This window comes from Hyla sarda, chromosome 9 (genome assembly GCF_029499605.1).
Source record: "Hyla sarda isolate aHylSar1 chromosome 9, aHylSar1.hap1, whole genome shotgun sequence".
Lineage (NCBI taxonomy): Eukaryota > Metazoa > Chordata > Amphibia > Anura > Hylidae > Hyla > Hyla sarda.
This window is the reverse complement of record NC_079197.1, coordinates 124,196,505-124,212,530: the sequence shown is the minus strand read 5'-3', so window position 1 is coordinate 124,212,530 and position 16,026 is coordinate 124,196,505. Positions and strand designations below refer to the sequence as shown.

The following is a 16,026-nucleotide window of genomic DNA, read 5'->3' as shown; positions in this document are numbered from 1 at the left end:
AGCTAATTACTTCCAAAAAAAAACAGCACCACACCCGTCCTTCCTTAGGTTATGTCTGGTATTACAACTTGGCTACATTTACTTCAATGGAACTGAGCTGCAATACCGCACCAAACCTGAGGGCAAGTGTGGTGCTGTTTTTGAAACCAGCTCTGATTTTCTAATCCGGGATAACTTCTTTAATGTCCGACCTATACCATTTTAATGGATGGAGCTTTATAGTTCATACAAATGATTCCTTTTAAACAGCCCTAGTTAATCTATGATCCAAACCAGGAGAAAAACGAAAGGATGCACTCACCCGGGAGTCTTGATAGCAGAAGACTTTATTGTTTCATCGGTACAACACACAGGCGGGTAGGCGCAGAGGAGCAACCGAGGTTGCTCCTCTGCGCCTACCCGCCTGTGTGTTGTACCGATGAATCAATAAAGTCTTCTGCTATCAAGACTCCCGGGTGAGTGCATCCTTTCGTTTTTCTCCTGGTTTGGATTGTATCTGTCTTTGCCTTTTGGATTGCACCCCCGGCACTGCACGAGTTATGTGAACAGTTACCGACTTTCTGTCTGGGATAGGTCTCGTTTGGACAGCAGTGCCGGACTTCTCCTATTCTTATCTAGTTAATCTAGGATATGTCAGCTACTTATGGCCACCACTAGGGGACGTTTTTAGATATTATTTTATATATTTCTACTGCACGATCTGTATTTTATCTGTATGTATTCAATTCATAAGATATATATAGTGTTAGAAGATAAAGATTAATGGCCATACATGTCAGCAGATGCCCCATGGTCTATGAGATATCTCCTCAACATCTCCCCATCTATTTATTTACATTTTAAAAAATTTTTGGCTATGAGAAAAAAAAAAAAGAATGCATCATATGCAAAAATTGTAGAATCCATTGATAGATGCTTCTGACCTAAAGAGTTGCTTGGCATTCAAATGAAACTTCCTTGAGAAGACCACTCAAAATTGCACTGAAAAGTGGGCTACTATAGGACGGTAGAAATCTGTCACACAAAATCTGCTCTGCATAAGGGGGTGCACTTCTCAATGAGGTGGTCTTTTGGAGAAATTTTGCTGTATGTAACAGCCCATTTCTTGACCTGATCGTCATATCAAACATTGTCCTGTCTATGGCTTACTTAAAGGGAACAGAAAATGAGTCTTGGTATGAAGCTGGACATATACCAACATGTAAAATCAGAAATGAAGGAAGGAAACCGAACGTAAACCAGTAAAGCTACATTTCTGACACATTCATACAGAATTTGCTCCTAGAATTCCCGGTGCCGGCATGCACAGGCTGTTCATTGCAGCAGAGGGGTATAGTGCAGGCAACGTAGCAGAACACCGCAATTCCTAATCACAGGGCCTGCACCCCTCTATTGTGCACAGCTGCACACCCATATACTTTTATGCATAACGTTTCTGCCTGGTGCACTAAGAATGCCTGCCAGCACCGGGCTCAACACTTCTATCACATTCCACTGACAACATGATTTTGTTGGGAGACAATCCTGCCAAAGAACCTTTCAACACAAACATATTGAGAGATGTGAACAATCATATCATGTTTGAAGGCAATCTATGGGTCCATATTCATTTTTTACTGGTATCAGTGGCTTAGCAACAAGGTTAGCAGCCGTAGCAACTCAAGCAGGCCTGGGAACTCTGGAGGCCCTAAGGCAGTGGTCTCAAACTGTGGCCCTCCAGATGTTGCAAATGTCAACTCCCAGCACGCCCGGACAGCCAACGGCTGGGAGTTGATGTTTTGCAACATCTGGAGGGCCACAGTTTGAGACCACTGCCCTAAGGTAACCCTCTGTATCCAATATCCCGACCAGAGAGGGAATTAATGGAGGACTGATAGGATGGGGTCAGTGCTTTAGGTATTCAGTTCATTTGTATAGGATGCATCATTCACATTGAGTAGGTTATACAGTGACTGGTATGGGCTATGGGTTGTTCTTTAGCTGGATATAGACCATAGGTTCTTCAAGCATGATATTCTTTGAAATACATCAAATCAACACAAAAAAAAAAAAAATCTAAATTTGGCACTTATACTATTGAAGAACATATTTCTACCCTATTTTACAGGCACCTTTTATAAAATAACTTTAGTGATAGATTCCCTTTATAATTCTGAACAGATTTGGTCTGCTTCCTAATATAGATATAATTTCTATTTCTTTTTATTATAAAAAAAATTAGATTTATCTGTTTAGCACATCTACAAGAACATACAGCGCTTAGCCCCACAATTCAGGAGAGTTTGACCCTTTCATTGCCCTAAAACATGTAGTGCCTTACCCCACAGACTCCTGCCAGCAATGAAAAGGTTAAACCACACACAGTACCACTACGTTTTATACCCAAATTTTTAGACCAACTTTACATACAGAAAACCTCCACATATTTAGATAAGTTACAAAAGTTCAATTGTTTAGCAGCTTATGAGTTGGGGTAAGTCGGGATCTGTCTTTTGCTGAATGGATTGTTTTTCAGGAGATATATTGGCAGAACTGCTTTCTTTTCTACTGTCTTTTATCTTAAGGTTATTTAGACTCTTTCCGGTGATTACAGATATAGTAGTTTCTTCCTCTAGGAATTTTACCGTAGGTCCAGTAGAGAAGTGAGATTGAAAGATTCTGCCATCTGTCAGTATAATATAACTATCTACTATGGCATTTTGAGGGTGCACCTGCTTACAAAAAAATCCATGCAACAACAAAAGGAATTCTTTTTTCAAGCTTTTATGCATATATCCATAGATATAAGGATGTATACAACACTGTAGGAAAAAGAGGACAAGGACTATGGATGTTACCCATTTAGGGATGATTGTACCAGCACAGGAGGAGATGATGCTCAGGACACTATAAGGACCCATGCTGATAATGTAGGATGATAAAATAGCAAAGATAACCTTGGCTGCTTTGCAGTGATAGAGCGGTCTGTGATGACTTGTTTTGTCAAGTGCATTTAAAGCAGATGATCTTGTCCCATCTGACCTGTCACATCCATTTGCCTGAACCGGGTGAACTAAGGCATTCTGCCTCCTGGCTGCTCTGAACACCATCCCATAGCACGCCAACATAATGCTCACTGGCAAGATGAAAGAAAATAAGGCGCTGAGCATGGTGTATGAATAACTCGAAGCCCATAGTACTTTGCAATAGTGGCTTTGTAGATCAAATTCCACCTTGCCCCATCCGTAAAGAGGAGGGGTGCTCTGAAGGACGCTGAGGATCCATGTGAAGAAGATGAGAAGACTTCCTCTCTTTGGGGTCATCTTGGTAGGGTAGGATAATGGATGGATAATGGCCAAGTATTTGTCTACCGAAACCACTGTGATGGTGTTTACTCCAGCAAATGCAAACAGATGCATAAGCACCACTACTGCACCACAGAGTCCATGTTCCAAAGGCCAAATATCTGGGAGGGAGGTAACAATGACACAAGGCATCACCAGGACCGTTTGCAGTAGATCGGCTACCAAGAGGTTGAAGATGAAGCGGTTGGCCACCTGGAGTAGCTGGGGCTTTCGGTGAAAAACTACTAAAAGCATAATGTTCCCAAACAAAGATAGGCAAAGCAGCGAAATGATGAGTGCTATCCTGAGGACTGTGTCTGGCATCGAGAGTGGTCCTTGTTCTGCAGAGAAATTACTTTGGTTCCCAGTGGCCCTGCGGTCACCCAGCCTCTGCATGTTGAACTAGAGCCCCCAATTACCCCTCCATTCAGTATGGGGCGACTGGTGGATGCATGCTGTAGCTCAGAATGATAATGATGGGGCTTATTCTATACCTATGTCATCCATGGCACTACTCGATAGAGTTCTCCTGTCTATGCCGTGTCCATGCATTATTCTTCTACTGCATCAGGGAGACTCATATTGGGTTAACCAAGACTTCACATGCTGCCAATTATCTAGGTTCTCACTTCTTATCCAGAGAGGCCTATGTAGTGAATACAGAAATGACAACACCATTTTTTTAGTGAAAACCACAATTCTGAATAGACATGTAAGCTAGAAGAAGCAACATCACCACTGCAAAGCATAATATATACTTATACGTATATGCATTGTTGCAGTGCTAAAGGGTCTGCATTGTGACAAAAAAGGATAGCTCCCCCAATACGATGCCTATGATGATAATGGAAATGGAAAAAACTGCAAGGGTCTTTTTACCTGTTGATGAGCATTGTCTTATCCCCTGTGGTCCTGAGGAAGGTGATACAATGATAGATCTGTCTCCATGCCCCCTCCCCGTTGTGTCTATTTCTGTGGTTTGGACAGCTCAGTGCTGCTGGAGAGAAATCAGCCCTCTCCCTCCTCCTCCTCCTCTCCCCCGTCTTTGCAGCCCTCCCCCCAATGATCCTTGCTTCAGCTATGGAGATGCTTATGATGAGCAAGCAGAGGGAGCTGTACCAACACTGGCACACTCATTCTTTCAGAACCAGCAGATTGCTGCATTAAAACATTTTACATATTTCCTTCTCTAATGACTTTCAATTTTAAAATAATGAAGTTGGCAGGGATTCCTCATCCCCCTTGTGGTGGGCATTGTACAGTGCACATTTGGTTTAAACAATGCATCTCAATCTCAGAGCAAATGTCTGCTTAGACCTAGTAAAATATGAGACGTATTTACCAAATCTGCCCGATGTGACACTATGACTAACTGCATGTGACGTTCTGCGACAGAGAAGACACTCGAAAACAAATAACATCACATATTGCCATTAGGTTAACTTGCAATATAATAGCAAGTCGTATGCATTGACAACGCAGTTTTTGCTTTCATTACATCTTCTCGCAGATACCAACAAGCCCACAGATGATTACCGCCTGTCAATCATTCCTCTGCCTGGAGACTTTTTATATTATTATATGCTGTAGTACTGTTTTAGGGGTTGGACTGGATGAGTGGCAATTGTAAGGCAGTCATGGACAATACAATAGTGCATTCCATGCTACCTACCAATAGGAAAGATAATTGTTGCATCTATGATGCCAAAATGATCAGTCAAATTCAGGAAATATTACACCTTACTGAAGGATGTTAATTTGTTAAAGTCCAACAATTACTATTACATTTCCTTGTTAGATCATGCAAAACGATCATTTTTACTATTGGAAGCATTAAAAAAAAATGCTTCTGTATGTAGATATTGCTGTTACATACTCGTCATGGCGCCCCCTATTATTCTTTTACTTCTCGCTCAGAACGTCCACCAAATGTGTCCCTTAATAGTGGTCACACACGCTCAGTAGCCTGTGATTGTACAGGCCAGTAGGTCCTTTTACATAAGCTGATAGGAGGATGGTAATGGGCACCAATGAGTCTTCGCAAGGCTCAGTCGATTGTCCGATCATTTCTGCAGCCCATTAAATTCATCAGTGTCGGCCATGCATAACTTGCTTAAACAGGGCAATGTGCAGCCAAAAGCGATATTGTATATGGCTGCACAAAAGACATGATCATCCAAGTGTTTGCTCCTTCTCTGGATAATGGTTGGCCATTTTACATGGGGCGATTATAGGAATGAGCAGCATGTATTTGCATGATAGTCCGCCCGTTTAAAAAAGGTTTAAGAAACAGTGCACTCTAAATGAGGATGTAACAGCAATGTCTATAATCTGGAGGAATTTTTAAAATTATTATTCTAGTTGCATTATTGTTATATTACTGACAGAACTGTAATAGTTAATCATGGGGCAATCTCATTATGCAAGCTCTACATGGCGACTCTGGTCATGTGACATGAAGATTGTAATGTCGCATTGTAAATGATGTCACTATGCAACATGATCTACTGCAGCACGACATCTACACCAGATCCAACTCTGATGGATTTTTGGTACCAGGTCGGAAGTCACATGTGACTTTGGTGGGCTTTGTCCCTATGTGACCCTCCACACAGGGACAAAGTTTTCTGCTTTACAGCTGGCTCCCTCTCACTCCATCCCCACTACTCTCTCAGATGGATGGGGACACAGTCTCTACACCACTTAGACAGACTGTGGAGCGCAGCCACAGCCTTTCTCCCACCCGCTCGGCACATATCTACCATCGCAAGACTGCAACTCCCACAGCATGCCCATACAGTCCATACAGGAACAGCTAGCGGGTGGATGGTAGATCTTTGCAGTGCGGGTGGGAGAATGGCTGGGAGATGTGTAAAAAACCTTATTCTCCATTCCCCTGAGAGAGGGTAGCAGAGATAAAGTGAGAGGGAGAGGGTTGTGAAGCAGAAAACTGTATCCCTCTGCGGGGGGTCACATTCCGCTACAGGGACACAGTTTTATAAAAATTGCTTATAACTGCCAAATTCTTGTAAGTTCTGAGATTTGAATATTTTTTATTACAGCAAAATGGGTCCCGAAATGTATTCATGTTGTTCTTTTAGTAGCTAAGCGCATACTCCTGCGGGAATGGATTAAGCCGACTATGCCTTCCATTGCTGCAGTGATTGCGGAACTTTAAGATTTTCTGGAGGTCGACAGACTGGACACAGAGAGGCACAGGGAACGGAATGCAAAGAAATTCTTCACCAAATGGTGCACTTTTATGATTGCTCACCTCACTAGAGCCCAAATGGATGATATTGTATGGCCATTCCGTCATACGGAGTGGTACTCCCTTGCCTCTCTCAGTGACTCTCTGGGTCCCCTGTGCCTCTCGGCTCATTTGGCTTAAACTTTCTGGGAGCCTAATATTACCGTGGTAGCGTCTCTCTTCTTCTCTTTGGCTATCCTCTTCTAAATTTCCTTCACATTTCAATCCTTCCCCCCCCCTCCCCTTTTATTTTTTATTTTTTTTGGTGTGTGTATGTGCGGATGCGTGAAATATGTGGTGTTCAAGTGATTGCTTGTCAAAACTGGTGGCTAGGACGTTGGGTAGGAGTCATGTCTGGTGAACTTATTATTCATAAAAACATTCTGTTTAACTGAGGTTGTATGGGTCATAGACCCTGGCGAATATACTGGCTTGATAGCTGTACATTACTGATAGGCGGGTTGCATCCCGTCCACTTCCCATTGTACCGTTGTTATAAGTACTGTTCATTGTGTTTCGTTTGTGTAAAATTTTGAAAAACCCTTTAATAAACAAAGTTTATAAAAAAAAAAAAAAAAGCAGTGGCAGACAAATGGCAAAATATTTTGGTTGTGCGACTAGATGTGATTTGCTATAGCGCAAAACATGTTGTCCTGTATCCCTTGCATTAGTCATCGAAACATGCATTTGCTACTGATGGAAGCATGGGAGATTTCTGTAACCTTCATTTATTACAATTATGATGTGCAACCACCTTTCTGTTGTGTAAAGAGACATTCAGTTTTCATTAGTGAAATCTGCTAATTTATAACACTTTTATTTTTTCCGTATATGGGGCTATATGAGGGCACATTTTTTGCGTCTGTAGTTTTTATCTGTACCATTTTTGTTTTGATATGACTCCCTGATCACTTTTTATTAATTTTTTTTCTGGTATACGAAGTGACCGAAAATACACAATTCTGGACTTTTGTAATATTTATGTTCACGCCATTTACCCTGCAGTTTAATTTACATTATATTTTAATAGTTCAGACTTTTATGCATGCAGCATTGCCACATATGGATACCCCATATGTTTATGTTTATTTTTGTTTACATTATTTTATTTTTAAAAAAATGGGAAAAGGGGGGTGATTCAAACTTTCATGAGGGAAGGAGTTAATTCACATTTATTACCATTTTTTTTACAGTTTATTAACTTTTTTTTGTTCCCATAAGAGACTGTTACATACAATCATTAGATTGCATACACTGAACAATGCTATGCCATGGCACAGCATTGATCAGTGTTGTTGGTGCTCCCTTACTTCAGGCTACTAAGGCTGCCTGCAGAGATGGAGCGTCGATCGCACAGAAGTAGAAAGGGTAGTCTCCATCAGCTAACCTAAAGGTCTAGATAATGTATTGTTACACTTTAAGACGCACCTATCAAATTTGATTGCAGCATCTAAAGAGTTGATGCCGGACATCGCCCTAACAGCTGCCAGGACCAACCCGGGTGTGAAAAGTGCTCAGCTACTGAGCATGTTTCATAGAACGGGATCGGGTGCAGGGCGTACATTTACGCCCTGTGTCTTTGGGTTGTCCTGTGGAATTTAATATTTTGTCCTCTACTTGTGTGATTGCCCTCCTTGCAGTCCCTAGTTTGAAAACTTCTCCAACTTCCTTGCTATCTTGTCCCCAAGAACAGCTGCTTCCTACCCATTTAGGTGCAGTTCATCCTTACTGTGGAGCCTAAAGTTGGTCCACCTCTCTATGAACCCAAACCCCTCCTTTCTACACCTGTTCTTTAGCCACTTGTTTACCTCCCAAATCTCCTGCTGCCTTTCTGGTGGCCTCTCTGGTGTGGCACGTGGTACTGATATCATTTCAGAAAATATTACCGTGTAGGTAAGCCTTGCCTTTAGCTTTCTGCCTAAACCACTGAAATAATCTTTCAGGGCCCTTCACCTACCTCTAAGATTGTCATTGGTGCCAATGTGCAGCATAACCCCTGGGTCTTCACTAGTTTTAAATTAATCTCTCCATTTTTGTATTGCTCTACAACTGACATTTATAGTCATTGTTTACTAAATAAGTCCAAAAAAAAAGAAAATACCCTAAATTTCAAAAGTTGTAGGTAAATAAAATAATTATTTCACTGATTCTTAAAACCCTTATTTCTACCTTTACCTCTTGAATTAATTCATTGTCAGCAATTCTTGGAGCATCTTTTTCATCTTCTGTACAGTGCATTCAGAAAGTCTACAGACCCCTTTCCTTTTTCACATTTTGTTATGTTTTAGATCTGTCACCCACACGATCTTCTGCCTCATGGCTTGGTTTTTACTCTGATATACATTATCAGCTGTGAGACCTTATATAGACCGGGCTGTGTCTTTCCAAATCATGTCCAACCAACTGCAGTTACCACAAGTGACTCCAATGAAGTTGTACTAATATCTTTAAGGTGAGAAATGTTTAAACTTTTAGTTTCAACTTTGTTATAAATGTGCCCAAATTTGTAAAGAACAAACAAATAAACAAAGAAGTTTTGACTACTTTTCCACAATAAAAAAATGTTTTATAAAAAAAAACTTTGTCCCTGTATTCAAAGAGACATATCTTTTTTTATTTTTACTTTGATGTAGCCAAAAGTGTTTTTTTATAGGACAAGTTGTAGCATTTATTAGCACAGTATTGAGATACATATAGCAACTAATCAGAGGTTAACCTTAATTTTACCAAATAAATATGAGAAACTAAGCTGATTGGTTGCTATGGCCACAATAAAGAAAAATGCACCTATGGCTGGGTACAGTAGGGTATTTTTGCACGGAAACACTTGGACCCATGACTTCCAGTTGTCTAGGTTCTATTGTAAATGTTTTCTATGTCTAGCATACAAACATGTGAAATATAAACTATAAAATGTGTCTGCATTATGGCCATGTTATACATTGATGTTGGGCCATTATAATAACATTTTAAATACACCTCAAAATGAATTAAGACCTTGGCTAGGACAACTAAATCAATCCCAGACCAGGTTCCTAAACAAACCAGATACCAGAACAGATTCCTAAGAAATGTACCGGTAATTCAGATCCCAGATCACAATAAGTAATTCTGACCTTGAACCAGATCCCCAAATTAACTGAGAACTCAGACAAGATTCTCTTAAACTCAGACCCTAGAGGAGACATGGAAATAGACCCTAGTTCAGACCAAGCTTCTCCTCTCTTAGACACACACACTGCTCCCTATGGTCTCTCCCTCACACAAAGGTTTACATGCACCCTCTCAGACTGCTCCCTATGCTCACCTCTCTTACATAGACAACCTCCATCCCCCTTCCTTACAGACAGCTCCCAGTGCCCCCCTCTCTCACAGAGACTGCTTTCCATGCCCTCTTATCTCACACAGGCTAGTCCCCTTGCCTTTCTCTCACATAGATTGCTGCTTAGATTGCTGCCTATCTCTCTCTCATCTCTCTCACATGCCCTCTCTCCACAGTTTCCCATGAGCCCTCTCTCTCTCCACAGTTTCCCATGAGCCCTCTCTCTCTCCAGTTTCCCATGATCACTCTCTCTCTCCACAGTTTCCCATGATCACTCTCTCTCTCCACAGTTTCCCATGATCCCTCTCTCACACAGTTTCCCCTTCTCTTATACACACTTCTTTTAACTGCACCCCCCACCCTGATTTTCATGCCCCTGACCTTTACAAGCACTGCTCCCCATGGTCCACACTCACACACAGACTGGTCTGAATGCCACACACTCTATCACACATACTGTTCCTCCCTCTCTCACACAGACTGGTCTCCTTCCCTCTCCTCTCTTATACACACTGCTTTTTATTGTTTCCCCTCATACTACTGTTCTCCATAACCCCATCTCTTAAACACACTGTTCCGCTTGCCCGATGCTCTCTCTCAAATAAACTGCCTCGTGTCTCACATATACTGAACATCATGTCCCTCTTACACAGACTGCTCCCCGTGCACCTCGCTTACATTGACTACTCCTCATGTTACCTCTCTTAGGCTGGGTTCACACCACGTTTTCAGCCATAGGGGACCTCATATGGCTGGGGGGAGCTAAAACCAGGCACTCCCATATCCCGCCCCTATGTAATTCATTTCAATGAGCCAACCGCAGTGAAACGCTGACTCCAGTCGCCTCATTTTTGCTCCGCATGCGGTTTTCCCACCGGACCTAAAACCGTGGTGGACCGGTGGAAAACCACATACGGGGCAAAAATGAGGGGACTGGAGTCAGCGTTTCACTTCGGTCGGCTCATTGAAATAAATGACATACGGGCGGCATACGGCAGGGATATAGGAGCACCCGGTTTTAGCTCCCCCTACCGGTATGCGGTCCCGTATGGCTGAAAACGTGGTGTGAACCCAGCCTTACTCACTGCTGCTCATGCTTCTATAGTCTATCACTCACAGAGTAGACCACTTCCACCCACCTTTTTCACAGACATACCATGCTTCCCTTTATTATATTCTATCAAAGTATTACTCCTCCCCCTCTGTGTTGCAGGATACCATGATGTCACCAATGGTCCTGCACCTCTTAAAGCTTTGCAAACACCCTAGTTTTGTTACTATTTACATAAAACTGCATTAGAAACAACTTCATTTTATACTAATACCGGAACATTCTTAGTGGTGTTGCTGTGCCTCCCAAATTATTGGCTACATGGTGAGTCAGTCTATGCATGTTCCTCATGTTCACCTAATAGCATATTTTCAAAAGCATTAAGATAATATATATACACTGTTTAAAAAAATAAAGGGAACACTAAGATAACACAACCTGTGGTGCAACGTGGTGTTGGTGGATGGAGCAAGACATGATGTCCCAGATGTGCTCAATCGGATTCAGGTCTGGGGAACAGGCGGGCCAATCCATAGCATCAATGCCTTCCTCTTGCAGGAACTGCTGACACACTCCAGTCACAAGAGGTCTAGCATTGTTTTGCATTAAGAGGAACCCAGGGCCAACCGCACCAGCATATGATCTCACAAGGGGTCTGAGGATCTCATCTTGGTACATAATGGCAGTCAGGCTACCTCTGGCAAGCACATGGAGGGTTGTGCAGCCCCAAAGAAATGCCACCCCACACCATTACTGACCCACCGCTGAACCGGTCATGCTGGAGGATGTTGCAGGCAGCAGAACATTCTCCACGGCGTCTCCATACTCTGTCATGTCTGTCACATGTGCTCGTTGTGAACCTGCTTTCATCTGTGAAGAGCACAGGGCGCCAGTGGCGAATTTGCCAATCTTGGTGTTCTCTGGCAAATGCCAAACATCCTGCATGGTGTTGGGCTGTAAGCACAACCCCCACCTGTGGATGTCGGGCCCTCATACCACCCTCATGAAGTCTGTTTCTGACCATTTGAGTAGACACATGCACATTTGTGGCCTGCTGGAGGTCATTTTTCAGGGCTCTGGCAGTGCTCCTCCGGCTCCTTCTTGCACAAAGTAGGTAGCGGTCCTGCTGCTGGGTTGTTGCCCTCCTATGGCTTCCTCCACATCTCCTGATGTACTGGCCTGTCTCCTGGTAGCACCTCCATGCTCTGGACACTATGCTGACAGACACAGCAAACCTTCTTGCCACAGCTCACATTGATGTGCGATCCTGGATGAGCTGCACTACCGGAGCAACTTGTTTGGGTTGTAGACTCTGTCTCATTCTACCACTAGAGTGAAGGCACCGCCAGCGTTCTAAAGTGACCAAGACATGAGCCAGGAAGCACAAGAACCGAGAAGGGGTCTGTTGTCACTACCTGCAGAACCACTCCTTTATTGAGGGTGTCTTGCTAATTGTCTATAATTTCCACCTGTTGTCTGTCCCATTTGCACAACAGCATGTGAAATTGATTGTCAATCAGTGTTGCTTCCTGAGTGAACAGTGTGATTTCACAGAAGTGTCATTGACTTGGAGTTACATTGTGTTGTTTAAGTGTTCCCTTTATTTTTTTGAGCAGTGTGTATATATATATATATATATATATATATACACAGTAAAGCAATTAATCAAAAATAAATATGGCAATTTTTATGGGGAATTTATGGAAAGACAAGGTGTAATCTCTCTTTGTGCTCCAAAATAATATGGGGCAATTCTATTCTGGGTAATGCAAATCTGAGCTGAGCGATCATGTTAATACACTGCAGAGCGTGATGAATCATTCCCATAGCAATGTTTGCACACCTACATATTGTGCATGTGCTGATGTAGGTATTGTAGTTTTAATTGAACAGCCTGGTAAACGGAATTATTTCATAACCTCGGTGCTATTAGAGCATTTGCGACCTGAAAGCCACTGACATTAAATACTAGGATCAGGTAACAGTGTAATTGGATCATAGTCGCCAACATAAGAATACAGTTTCCAGGGATACATTGAGGGTGGTCAGACAAACCTGTACACATCACATGCAAGTCATTCACATGACTAGAAGGCATCAGACACTAAAGCGTGACCATTGAGAATCATTGGCATATGCTGCTGTTATAAATATAACATTCAGAACATGTAATGTATGTATATATATATATATATATATATATATATATATATATATATATATAGTAGTAAATTTGGGTAGCCATATTAGTCCAGTGATGCAGATGCAAATCAAAAAATGTTGCAGTATCTTGTAATACCTTTTTTATTGGACTAACAGCATTTTGTAGAGACAAGCTTTCGGGATTCCTCTCTTTATCAAGGGAGGAATCCCGAAAGCTTGTCTCTACAAAATTCTGTTAGTCCAGTAAAAAAGGTATTACAAGATACTGCAACATTTTTCAATTTGCATATATATATATATATATATATATATATATATAATGCTACAGTAGCATTTAGCTTTGCTAAACTGTCTGCTCGAGTTCTAAAAAGACCAGAAATCGATTTGTTATACCTCAGCTCTTTATCACAGTCCTCCCTCTCTGTTTCTTCATTGCCACAGCACTCCTGCCACACCCAGAGCTGTTGCAGAACATATCATTTCACAGAAGACTGTCCGTGAGGCTGCAGCACCTGATGCACTCATTCCCTGTCTGCTTCTCTGCCTGTGGCATTGTTTAGCAGAAGGCAGCATGCTGTAAACACACCATGATCTTCCCTCAATGTCCCAATAAAGATATATATATATATATACATATATATATATATATATATATATATATATATATATATATACAGTAACCCCCCTACATGCGATAGCCCCGACATATGATCAAATCGAGGCCATCGCAAGTTGATGTCAGCATCGACATACGATGCTTTTATATGTCGGGGCCATCACATTAACTGCTATCCGACAGCGCAAAATGCTTAAGCTGCTGTCGGATAGCAGTTTAAGCATCCCAGACAGGTTCGCTTACCTATCCCCACTGCTCCGGGTCCACTTTGCGATCCTCCGGCGTCTTCTGCATCTTGTCCAGGGTCCGGGCCTCGCTTTCCGCCGTCGTTATTACGTCACTATGCAGCATAATAACGTCACCAGAAAGCGAGGCCCGGACCCTGGAGAAGATGCGGAAGACACCGGAGGATCCCGAAGAAGACGCCGGAGCAGCGGGACAGCATCGGGAGCCCCTGGGACAGCATCGGGAGCGGTGAGGACGCGGTCCGGAGCAGCAGGGACAGGTGAGTACTAGTGTTTATTTTTCTTTTTTTTTTTTTCTTCACAGTACACATTACAGTGATCATCCCTCTCTGCTTCCAGCTTGTGTGGTGTAAAGAAGGCTGTAATACTACTGTGTGAGACTGGTGTGTGAATTTTCGCATATGCGAAAATTTGCATATGCTAATTTTCGCATATACGAATTTTTGCTTGCACAGATTTTCATATATGCAAATTTTCGCATATGTTAATTTTCGCATGCGTGAATATTTGCATATGCGAAAATAAAACGCGAATATTCGCGAATATGTGACGAATATTTGTCCATATATTCGCGAATATTCGCAAATTCGAATATGGCCTATGCCGCTCAACACTAGTGAGTACAGCTTCATATACTTTACATTGCACGGATCCCTCAACATGCGATGGATTCGACAAACGATGTGTCGTTTGGAACGAATTACCATCGTATGTTGAGGGACCACTGTGTATATATAAATATATCCAGCATTGTGTAAACAAAAAAAGACAATACAAATGCAATATTTGCCAATTTTTGCTCACATAAGAGAATTTTTTTATTTTTATAAAAAGCGATCAAAAAGGTATCTACTGATTGTGGTGACTACCGTGGTTAGCGGCAGGGCCGCGGGTGTTGCAGTGAGTGCTGGTTTCAGATGGTGTTAACCCCTGGGGCAAGATGTTGTTAACCCCTAATGTTCGTTACGCCAGGATGTGGTTGTGTAATGTACCGCCGACAACCAGCCCAAAAACAGCATATGATGAATGAGAGTCCAAAGCAGGGTTTTGATGCAGTCTTTACAGTCTTTACAAACAGCCAACTTCCACAGAGGTGACCGGGACACAGGGAACCTCTCGGGCTTGCTTGGACTTGTAGTTATTATAATGATGATGCAGGCCACTGTACTACTGTCATAACTTTGGTAGGGACAGTAGAGACTTGATTTGTACTCACAGATTAGATGTGGCTGCAGGTTTATAGGCTTTGGCCTAGATATTCTGGACTTGACTTGTACAGGACTTGTGCTTGCTTTTGGGTCCAGGAATCAAGAGAGTGAGAATAGAGACTATAGCCCCTTATATACTAGGGGGCTGGACTAAAGCCCATTGGTAGCTGGTTGCCTGTGGTTACCTGTGCCCATGGAACTCTGGGTATCATGTGATCATACATCACATGACATATCACATGACCTTAGGAAGGTCCTATACAGGGTAAATATCCTAACAACCTTTATATACAGTTTACATTCACTGTACAATACTTATATTAGATGTACATAATATAAGACACAATACCATATGACTTAGGGGGGGACCCTGCAGGAGAGCCCTGTGGACCTGAGGGACTCTACCTGAGGGGACTTTAGGAAACAGTACAGAACCATGTTCTGTACTGGGATACCACATGATAAAAAATGATAAAAACAGATTAGAGGTCACAGCTCTAAAAATGAGCCATCACACAGCCCCCCAAAAAAATAAAAAAAATAGGGTGATATAAAACATTTTGTTTTTAAGTTGTTAATTTATTTAAAGCAGTTAAACATAACAATAAATGACATAAATTGGCTATTGTTGTAATTGTACTGACATGTAAAATAAAGATAACATTTTTTTTTTGTTTTGGTGTATGTTTTATGGTTCCATTTCCAAATTACAAATGATGCTGCAAATTACCAAGCCCTTGCTTTGATCTGTAGATCAAAAAATAAAGAGTTAATAAAGTGTGAAACATTTTTGTGGGAAAGAGGTCAAATGGGTTCACAGGATTATAAAAATATGGCTGCTTTTGTTT

The 16,026-nt window shown here is 41.9% G+C and overlaps 1 protein-coding gene across 2 annotated transcripts; it reads right to left on the bottom strand.

Annotated features, from left to right (window-relative positions):
- Positions 1–444: 444 nt before the first annotated feature.
- GPR101 (G protein-coupled receptor 101) lies at positions 445–15,261 on the bottom strand. Of its 2 annotated transcripts, none has more exons than XM_056539793.1 (2): positions 15,187–15,261; positions 445–3,969 (listed from the first exon to the last, which is right to left on the bottom strand). In XM_056539793.1, exon 2 carries the CDS (start codon positions 3,717–3,719, stop codon positions 2,454–2,456), a length of 1,266 nt encoding a protein of 421 aa, XP_056395768.1. In that variant the 5' UTR covers positions 3,720–3,969; positions 15,187–15,261; the 3' UTR covers positions 445–2,453. The 2 variants fall into 2 exon arrangements, with proteins under 2 accessions (XP_056395768.1, XP_056395767.1); XM_056539792.1 differs by lacking the exon at positions 15,187–15,261 and adding an exon at positions 4,203–4,354.
- Between the last annotated feature and the right edge of the window lie 765 nt (positions 15,262–16,026).

Coding starts and splice junctions, on each gene's coding strand:
- GPR101 (XM_056539793.1), bottom strand. CDS start 3,719: ATGCAGAGGCTGGGTGACCGCAGGGCCACTGGGAACCAAAGTAATTTC.